At 50.4% G+C, this 10,459-nt stretch overlaps 3 protein-coding genes across 3 annotated transcripts; 1 reads left to right on the top strand and 2 right to left on the bottom strand.

Moving 5' to 3' along the window:
- Positions 1-4,495: 4,495 nt before the first annotated feature.
- Positions 4,496-5,152, top strand: H257_05136 (hypothetical protein; the record flags this gene model as incomplete). The annotated part of the gene is made up of 2 exons (XM_009829900.1): positions 4,496-4,512; positions 4,540-5,152. 2 exons carry the CDS (start codon positions 4,496-4,498, stop codon positions 5,150-5,152), a joined length of 630 nt encoding a protein of 209 aa, XP_009828202.1.
- Positions 5,153-5,742: 590 nt separating this feature from the next.
- Positions 5,743-7,269, bottom strand: H257_05135 (hypothetical protein). Its single transcript, XM_009829899.1, has one exon. It carries the CDS (start codon positions 7,227-7,229, stop codon positions 6,453-6,455), a length of 777 nt encoding a protein of 258 aa, XP_009828201.1. The 5' UTR covers positions 7,230-7,269; the 3' UTR covers positions 5,743-6,452.
- A 1,056-nt stretch (positions 7,270-8,325) lies between these two features.
- H257_05134 (hypothetical protein) lies at positions 8,326-10,006 on the bottom strand (the record flags this gene model as incomplete). Its single annotated transcript, XM_009829898.1, has 5 exons — positions 8,326-8,934; positions 8,979-9,283; positions 9,378-9,453; positions 9,560-9,753; positions 9,886-10,006. The coding sequence occupies 5 exons, from the start codon at positions 10,004-10,006 to the stop codon at positions 8,326-8,328; spliced, it is 1,305 nt and encodes a 434-aa protein (XP_009828200.1).
- Positions 10,007-10,459: the final 453 nt, after the last annotated feature.

Here is a 10,459-nt window from a genome sequence, read left to right as displayed (position 1 = left end):
TTCAATCGCGCGCACTTTGCTTGCGTCAACTTGCAGGCCATCAGCAGAGATGGTGTGGCCCAGAAAGTCAACCTTGTCCACAGCAAACGCACACTTCTCAAGCCGCGCATACAGTTTTTCCTTGCGCAGGACTTCTAAGACAATGCGCAAATGTTGAGTGTGTTCCTCCATAGACTTGGAGTAAATGCAAATGTCATCCAAGTACACAACGACAAATGGGAACTTGTCGAAAAGTGAACGCATGAGGCGTGACCAAATTCCTGGCATCCCAGCCATCCCCATCGGGGCAACGCACCACTGCAATATCTCCTTATGCGTGCGAAATGCCGTGTACTTGCGTGCATGTGGAATCACAAGCATTTGATGGTACCCGGACGCAAGGTCGATCTTTGTAAGGACCACGCATCCAAACATCTTGCTGAACAGGTCCTCGATGTTGGGTAGTGGGATCTTGGGGATTTCCGACTGAGAGTTGACATGCCTGTAGTCAAGAACCCAACGGATTGGCGTGTTTGCCGTTGCCGTCTTCAACCACATTTGACGTGACGGCATCTTCCCGTTCTCATCCTTTTTGGGGACACCAAAGATGTTGGAAACCCAATCACTCGTGGACAACTCAACCCATCCTTTAGCCTTCAGCTTATCTACGAACTTGTCCAGTGACTCCTGTTCGACCTTTGCGAGTCGAAATGGTGCGCGATTCTGAGGCTTTGCGTCCGGCTTCAACTTCAAATCAAACTGCACCCCACGTTCCGGTGGCAACCCATCCGGGAGCTCCTTCGGAAAGACGTCTTTGAACTCGTCGAGTACAGCTTTGATCTCAGCTGGGTACTCTTGAGGTTGCGCTTGGACATGGCAAAGCTTCATGATCCATCCTGGTGGTTGTTCCACAGCCGACGCATTGGCATCCACTACCTCGTCAACCGACATGATGTCGTGCTTGCGCCAATCGATGACTGGATTGTGCTTCTTGAACCACGGTTGGCCCAGGATGACGTCAAATGCTTTGTCCTTCAAGTCCCATTCCGTGAGCTGCGTGTCATGAAACGTGAACGTGCCAATCTGCACCGTTTCCTTCAATTCGCGCGTCTCTGTCAGTGGTGACATCAGTCCGTCGTAGCCCGAGATGCGAACAGCCTTGGAGCGAATGACATGTTTGCCCAACCCGACTCGACAGAGCGAATTCGTTGCTCCCGAGTCAATAAGAATTTTCACGACTTTGCCATTCATTACGCCAGACTTTATCATTAATGGCGCTCTGCCGCTCTCCGGACTTCGTCCGATTTGTGCTTTCGACACCGCAACGCCTTCAGCACCGTTTTCTTCCATGGCGCCAAACGTGATGTACTCCACATCTTCATCGCTTGGCGCTTCTTCGACTTCTAGGTTGTTTTGCTTACATGGAGGTCCATCACCCGAGATCTTCTTCTTCGCCTTTTGGCACGCAGACGCAAAGTGCCCAAAACCTTGGTAATTGAAGCAGCGGAACTTGCTGGGGTCCTTCTTCCGGGCTTTTTTTGCGAACGTTGATGTTGTCGACCTCCATGTCCGCCGACTCGTTCGACTCTGGAGGAGCAGGAGGTGGATCCTTTCTCATCTCCGCTCGACCACCGCGGATGGACTTGTCATGACGCTGCGACAACGACACCACATGTGCCCGCTCGTACTCCAGAGCTACCTTGATCGCACTCGTCAACGTCTTGCACTGCCGGTACTTCACTTCCTCCCGGGTTTTGAGCTTTAAACCACGGGTAAAAAACGTCACTTTGTCCAACTCTGACATCTCTTGAACGTCTGTGCACACTCTGCGGAACTTCTCCACGTACTCGAACAAGTCCCTGCACGAGCGCTGCTGAAGTGTAAACAAGCGATCCCGCAAGCGCTCTTAAAGATCATCAGCCTCGAATTCCTCACACAGTGCTTGTTCGAAGTCGACAAGAGTCCTGAAGCCACCATTGACTCGTCGCGAAGCCAATTCCTGGTACCAAGCCGCAGCCTGTCCTTGGAGGTTCGCCACAACCATCGCAAGACAGCGCGCATCGACCTCTTCGTTTTGTTCTTAGTTCAAGTTCTTTGCCATGAAGAAGGTCTTCACACGGTGGATGTACAGCCCAATGCTTTCATTAAGGTACCCATGGTACGCAGGCATAGACAGTCCTTCTACTCGTCGTTCCGTGTCCCGTTGCTGGTCGACCGGTTGTTGGCTCGCCAGTTGGCTCATTGCATCCTGCAACTGTTCATGTAAAATCAAGTGCTGCTCTTGATGCGCTTGCTGGTCCCTCATCATCTGCGTGTGCGTCTGTGCTTGAGCTTCTAGCAGCTGATTGATCATCTTCTTCTGCTGCTCCATCGCACCCATCATACGCACAAACGCTTCCTCCATATTTTAGAAAAAAGAAGCACTTGATTAAGGATTAGCAAAAAATTCGGCCAATTCTTCTTGTTTGCTGAGCTTCGGTTTCTTCTCAACAACCGGAACCGGTTTTGGCAAAAGTGCGGTGTTGATTTCTTCTGTTGATTTCTTCTGCCAAAAAACTTGACGCAACTGCCAAATTTGTCTGGACTTCAACGCTTTTGTCCAAAACGCACTTAATCCGGATACTACCGACTATCCCGATAAGTCGGACCAGATCCCGCTTGAAACGCTCGTTGACTCGCTGCGTTGTCCGCGATGAGCACAATGTCAAGCAGAGCACCAAAGTGCTTTCTGATCGCTCGTAACATCTCCCGCACCCACTCATTGCCATGCTGTGATTTGTACGCGCCACGCTAGTGCGTTTGTGAAAATAGAGAACCCGGAAAATTGTTGAATTCAATACATTGGTGTCGTGTTCGACAGTCAACTTCGCTCTGATCTCCTCCAGGGTAATTTGACAGTCAAATTCGATCCAGGAGGAGACCTAATCGACATTTACTGGAGTTAGGAGGCGTGGTTTGTACCCCATATTTGAATCACTGAATAAACGGTGGTTTGTTTCCACATACCTCACTTCTTCGGGGCGAGATCCAGCCATCCTTGTGCAGTGTTCTACTTCAATCCGTTCGCTCTGGCTACGTCCACCCAGTCCACCCAGTTCTGCGTGTGGAGGGTGTTCCATTGTCATGCCGAGTTGCAAACTGAGAGAATGCACTTGAGCAGAGAACTATTACATGGTTTCGAGACAAGTCTTGTAGTTTGCGTCTTCAACGAAATCGGTAGAACATCATTTGAAATATATTGAACAGCGTGTGAAATATACCGCCTGTGGGGTGACAGACATATACTGGACACTGATCGAAATATACTGCAACGATGTAGGGTGTGAACAAAATAAATCGAATGTTCGGCGAACATAACGCACATGGAGTTAATCAGTTGTGCATCGGACAAAATATACCGAAAATAATTTGAAAACATGCACATGCGCAATATAATTATTTCATCTGCAAAAGTAATGAAGTATCCGGAACTGCTCAATTTTCACATGTGACACGGGGCGATTTTTTTAAATCAAGTCCACAGAGAGCGACAAGTAGTTAAAATATTTAACTATAATCAAAAAAAAGGTCTAGTAATGTACGGTAGTAGAAGTTAGCATGATATTCCGACAAGATACTCATCCCAACAACGATTCTATTTGATACTCCTAAGTACGACTCCCTCTGTCCCAAAAGACTTGCGTAGTCTTGGGGAGGGGGGAAATGACTTGTCATTGCATTTGCAAGTGATTTTCAAACTTGTCTGTCGTCTGCCCTTTGTTGAATTTCACGTGTTTCATTGGTCCATAGAACAAGCGCGCCAAGTCCTGTCAATTCATGTGTCACGAGGGAAAAATACATAGGAACCTTCTCAGAAGTCGCTAAAAATTTTCATACTTACAGTTACTGTTAAAATCATATAAATTAGTGACCAACATTCATAATACACGAACGAAGACCGCCAGGCCATCCTTCGGGAGATTCTGCTCCACAGCAGTAAGACCTCCTTAGCAAGATTGCCAAACGGCATTGCGCAGGTGCTTGCCAAAATGTACAACTGCCACCACTCTACCATCCACCGCGTCTTTGCTCTGGCAAAGCAACATGAAAGTCTGGGTTGCCAGCAGAAAGAAGGGTCGGATGGGTAGGAAGATATGCCTATACCCCCGAGCAGGTTAAGGCGAAGCTACTGCGAGTGCCGCTTGCTCAACGCACTACACTGTGTTCAATCTCGGAACAGACAGATATATATCAAGCGTAAAACTGCAGCATTGGTCAAAACCGTGGTTGGAATAAGCTGCGGATCACTGCACCGCTATCTCAAGCTCGGTCTCTTTCGTTCCCACTCGAATTCTATTCGTCCCAATTTGACTGACGCCAACAAATACAGCCCCATGAAGTTTGCCTTCGACAGGGTGCACTCGAACATAGAATTCGATGACATGATGCAATACGTCCATTTGGATGAAAAATGGTTTTACCTCACCAATACAACGAGAGGTACTATCTCGTTCCCGGAGAGAAGGAACAACAAAGGATGGGCAAATCAAAGAGGTACATTATCAAAATTATTTTTTTCAGCGATGTGGCCCGGCCTCGGTACGACGACGCAACGGGAATATGGCGGGATGGCAAAATTGGAACTTGGCAGTTCGTTGAGTCCGTCCAAGCCAAGCACGACAGTGCCAATAGAGCTGCAGGGACCTATGAAACCAAGGCACTGACCGTGACCAAGGATGTCTACCGCGCGTTTTTGATCGACAAGGTCTTACCGACGATTGTCTCCAAGTGGCCATGTCCCAACCGGCTGATGCACCTTCAGCACGATAATGCGCGGGCTCATGTCACCCCCGACGACGCAAAGATCTTGGCTGCGTTCAGCAGCTACAGTACAACTGGTTGGATGTTCTCGATCAAACCACAACCTCCCAACTCACCCGACATGAACATCTTGAACCTTGGATTCTTCGTCGCCAGCCAGTCGCTGCAACATCATAGGTCAGCCCACAAGGTGGACGAGTTCCAGCTCGTCGCCAATGTCCATGCAGCGTTCGATACGTACCCTTTCGAGCGGTTGGACCGTACGTTCATAACCCTCCAAGCGTGCCGAGAAGATGAAGTGCTTTGGCGACAACGCCTACAAGGTGCCTCACCTGTCCAAGGTCAAACAAGCGCGGTTGGGACTGCTGCCTGAAAACGCCGCATGCCCTGCGGATGCCTACGACAATGTCAAGCGTTAACTGGATGCTGCCGTGGACTGCACCGTCATGGAGCGAAAGTTTGAAGAGGAACTGAACGAGGGAAGGAGCATGCATGAGCTGGCCCAAGAGCTCGAACGCATTGCATTGCCCTATGTGACGACGAAACGATGGATAAGTTGATGGGTGAAGTTGGAATTGATCCAATCAGCTTAGATAATGATGTGTAAAGCATACCGGTGAATGTTGCAGCTATTATTTACGGGTAACTTTGCAAATCCGACACTTTCATCCGACAACGATATGATTGGTCAATCCCTGTAAAGTTGCACCGGTAAAGTCATTCGTAAAGTTACAATTTCAGCCTGTTCCCTGGACAATCAACAAAACAATCACAAGAGCGCCCGAAGCATCAAAGATAGACCAAATTGTAGCTTGCGCGTCGTTGCACTCTTTCCACTATTCAGAATGGCACAATTCACGCTAGTTCTCCTGCAAATCAGCTTCAAAGAATTGAAAATAAAAAATTAAGCCTTGCAAGGCTGGGCGCTATGCGCCGACTCGCTACGCTCGTGAGTCGCTTCGCTCCGTTATTACATACACTATGTATTTCCCTTACAATGTACCTAGCCGCTTTCTATTACGGACCTCGCGGAGCGCCGCGTGTACGACTTCGAACCCTGAATACACCGCTTCGAACTACTCGTACGATTGGTACTTTTCAAACGCAGAGGCCAAGGTGAAACGCTCGGAGTACTTCATCCGATCAAGATGAATCATGTCGCTGTTGTAGTCCTTGAGCGCGCAAATCAAGATAGCGCCAGGATCACCCACAAACCAATGTTGCCACGTTTGCAGCCCCGAACGAGCTGTAGGTATCGTCTGTTGGGCAACAAATCCATCCATGGGCAGTTGCTTCGTTGATTTTGGTGCGACAGCTAACTTACCACCACTGCCTTCCTGTAGACGTTTGGCCACCGCTTCGCCGAGCTCGTCAACGGAGAAGGGTACCGACCCACTGACACCACCAGCAACCTCCGTGCCTGTCTATTGCATACGTTGAAGGGTAGCCTCGGTGCGGAGCAGGTTTCGAGGGTCGATCTCGCTGCTCAAACTCTGTGTCACCCCACTCGCAGCACGTCTTCGCGTCGGCCCATCTGTACCAAGCCATCAACTCACGGAAGTTGAAGCGTCGCTCGTTCGACTCATACACACGGTAAAATGCTCCATCTCGACGGAGACTGTGGAGTGATACACCAATGGGAAGGTTCGGTGTTGCGTTGACGATGTTGCAGATCAGCTTCCTGAGCGTCGACTGTTCCATGGCCCGATGCCAGTCCACACGCGGGACACCACCTTGCTGGATTGTGAAGTTCGGGAACACAAAGGTACTGCTGGCGACGTTCGAACTGGACGCTCGCAGGGTTGCCAGGTACTCGTAGTGGAAGGTGCACACACGCAAGCAAGGGTATGACGTCTCGTCGATGAGGTGGTATATCTGACAATATTCCGTAGACGCACGGACAGATACCGACCACTGCCATCGGACACGAGTTGGACGTCTTTGCGACGAAGGTTCAAGACCTCGCTGATACGATAGCAACCAAGAAAAGCGACCGGCAAGAGCAGACGAAGTAGAGACCCGACAAAGGGATGCAGTCCGGACAGCCCGTTCATCAGGGTTGAGAGTTCGTGCACCGTCAACGGGTGAGCTTTCTTCTCTTCGTCGACATTGTTCTTCTTGTTGAACTTTTGTAGCCCAACGATGTACTGCCGCGAAATGGAGTCCTGCGCGGGGTTGGGGGAAACGCGCTTGCTTTTGAAGTACGCCACAAATGCGGACTTGGCAACGTCGATCGTTCTGGCCGTTAACCCGCGTGTGTACAATACTTGGAAGAAATCGGTACAATCTTCTGTACTTGCTGCCTCGAGTGCAGTACCCGCTTTATGAGCATGCAGAAAGGCCTCAAACTGTTGCTGGTATGTGTCGTAGGCACGCCTCGTGGAGGTCCCCCGGAACGAGTCTTCGATCATCTGCTTGGACGCTGGGACCACCGAGCGCTTGGGAGGCATGTTCGACAAAGACGGTATGAAACCGCTTTGCTATTATTACCAATAGGATCGTCTTATTGCGCTATGTTTATGATATGTGCATGAACGACATTACCATCGACCAATCCAATTGTGTAATATTTTTCCATCCAATCATTGCGCCTCCCATTGTCGGTCGTCCTATCCCCTGGTCAAAATGTGTCGGTTCGATGTCGGATGCCACCTACATGTGAAATTTCTTGGATCCCATGATTTCATTGGCCACTTGTATCGTTACAACTTTAAAAGTTGATGCGTAGGATAAAGTTTTGAGGTGTTTGATATTTTATTCAAGGAGCCGTACACCTTTTTTCTGATCTACGCAAGTATTGTGGGACGGAGGGAGTAGTAAGAACGGTAATTTACAGTGAAAGCGTAAGGGCTCACATATACACCTAGAATGATGACCTACTGCGTCCGTAGGGTAAGTCTTTCGTAGGTATGGTGAGGGTAACATGAACTAAGGTGCAATGCCACTTGCTCACGTGTAAACATAACTACAACGAGCAGCAGCCTCCTTATGACGGATATCACATTCCTATATTTACAGTGTTAGCAAACCTGATTAGGAGTAACTGCCGAAATGTCGGAATATGTTCAGATTCCATTCCAACAATGTTCGTCGGAATGTGTCGGAACCGACAGAATTGTGCTAGCACTACGTCTAAATGACTTAAATTGGTCAAAATGGTGTAGGATAAGTTACTACTACAATATGATAGGTAGAAATAGATAATAGAGATATTCATTGGCTAAAATTAGAGCATACAAATACTAAGTGAGGTCGGTATATTGATAATATTCATCGATAGAAAGCGTGTCGGTAGAGCAGCCAATGTCCCTGTTGTCTTGCGCCGGTGTTCACAACCAAACTACCGTGTTCACAACGGTGACCTCGATGACAACTCCAAAAGTGAACTTCATAATCAATCATATCTAAGTTCTTTCTCACAACCAATCATCTGCTACAGTCTACCTCAGCCACTATCATGCACATCCGTGTCCGGATGTTGATCATCGGCTACACACACTCACGCACGTGTAGTCGACACGAGGCTGACGCCGAGAACACTTCCCCCTACAAGGGATGGCCGCACGCATGCTCGATGTCTTCAGCCATTTCGCTCACGCCGCCTTCATTCATGCGGTCTTTGATCCAACGACGGAAAAGTACGGGCACGTCTTCATAGATCGAAATGGCCGTCTCCTGTGAGGACTCCAAATCGTCCAAGCCGTACCACTTGATCTTCAATTGCCAGACCGTATCGTGCATGCGTAAGTCTTGTATGGCATCGACGTAGAACCCTTCATCTCCAAACGCAATCTGAGCCTTCAGGTCTTTGTCGACTTCGAGGCCTCCCTCGCAGTACATACGCAGTCGACTGGCATGGTGCAGGGATATCGCGTCCGGTGGGACCAACTGTTGGACTTTCATGGGGTGGTCGGAAACCACCTTGACCACACGGTACGAACCCTTCCAACGCAGTGTCAACTTGCCAGTGTGTTTCAAGGCTCGGACCACCAAGACGAAGTCGCCCAGCGCAAAGTCAGCCAACTTGACCGTACGAACGATTTCCCTTCCGCTGGATACGGGCTTGTTTCGCTTGCCCGCGGACGTTTCAGTCACTTGCTTGTGCTTCACAGACAAGGCGTTCCCAACGTCCACCACATGTCGCTTGGCTTCAGACTGGATCCAATCAATCGTAACACTTCCGCACCTTCCGCACGGACAAGGCTAGACAGTGGCGGGGTCGCAGGTAGGCCGGTAAACGCCATAGTTGGTGCAATGCTGCCCATACGGTCCGCAGGTTGCTGGGTCAGGGCGGACTGGACAAGTGGCAGGACGTTCGGCCACTCCGTGGTCTGCAGCCGCATCTCGCTGCACAGAGACTTCAACGTCCGTACGATGATGCGGTTCACAAATCCACGGTTCCGGTCGCCCAAGGGCAGTGCAGGGTAACAAAATGGTGGTGCACGCCGAACGTACGGCCAATGGTGCTCACCATCTCGTTCTTGAAATAGTCCGACACCCAAGTCTTCACCACACCAAACAGACCGAACCATTCCATCAGGGTAGCGGCCGTTTCAACCGCCGTAACCGTTGCGCTTGCGTGCAGACGACAAACCCACTCAAGTCGTCTTTGATCACCATGACGTTCTTCAATCCGTCCGTCGCTTCAGGAAAGGAAACCCAGTCGAAGTGGATCTACTCGTTGGGACACGAGGTTACGGTGATCCGTGATCCGTAAACAGACGGAACCCGCCTGGCTGTATGAGGAGTCGCGACTCCTCATACGCTTGCAGGACTTTACCACCGCAAACGCTTCCTTCTCCACGATAGGCCACCGTTCGCTCGCGCCACGGAACGCTCCACTCAGAAACGCCAACGACTCGTACCGCCGGTCGATCGCCGCCAACGCAAGGTCCTCGACCGGTACTTGAGTCGCGATCGCCTCCCAATATCCTTCCCTCGCGTCCGTATGGAGGCAAACCATACGGTTCGGGTCTGGGCATCATACGTTTCAATGTTGACTTGATACGATCGAAACACGCCTGATGGGCGTCGCACCAACCGACGGAACTTAGGGGAGTCCGCCGCCTTGGCCGAGATGTCCATAAGTTTCGTCAACGGGGCCACCAGCTCCGTATCCTGAGGGATGTTCGCACGCATCCAGTTCGTAGCACACATGACTGTTGGGGGTCCGCGGCCGTTTGTAGTGACTCCAAATCGCAAAGGCCTTGCACTCGGCCCGGAGCATGCGCTACGCCGTCCGCGGAGATCTCCTTTCCGCATCATCTGTCTTCGTCGTGAAGAACGTACACTTGCCCGGATGCAACTTGAGACCGTACGCCTGGCATATGGTCAGTACTTGACGGAGCAAACGTAGCAAGTCGTCTGTATCCTCGGCGTATCCCAGCAGGTCGTCGAGCCAACCGAGCAGACGGTGCATGAGCATATCTCTGAGCATATCTCCGAACAGCTCGTCCGCAACGCCTTGACAGTACGCCACCGCATCCGACTGATCCATCAGCACCCGCGTTGGAGTGACAACCCTGACCGGCGTCATGAAAGAGTAGTACTCTGGGAGTCAGGGTGTAAGGGTAGTTGCCAATAACCCTTCATCCAGTCCAGAGTGAAGTACACCGTAGAGCCTTGCAGTACGGACATCGCAACTTCTAGTTGGGCATCGGCATGGCATCGGCTCCGTACA

This window comes from Aphanomyces astaci (assembly GCF_000520075.1).
Source record: "Aphanomyces astaci strain APO3 unplaced genomic scaffold supercont1.9, whole genome shotgun sequence".
Classification (NCBI taxonomy): Eukaryota; Oomycota; class Saprolegniomycetes; order Saprolegniales; family Verrucalvaceae; genus Aphanomyces; species Aphanomyces astaci.
Note: the sequence above shows the minus strand (reverse complement) of the source record. Positions and strands in the feature narration are given on the sequence as shown.

Excerpts from the sequence above, each read along its gene's own strand:
- H257_05135 (XM_009829899.1), bottom strand. The coding sequence starts at position 7,229 with ATGCCTCCCAAGCGCTCGGTGGTCCCAGCGTCCAAGCAGATGATCGAA.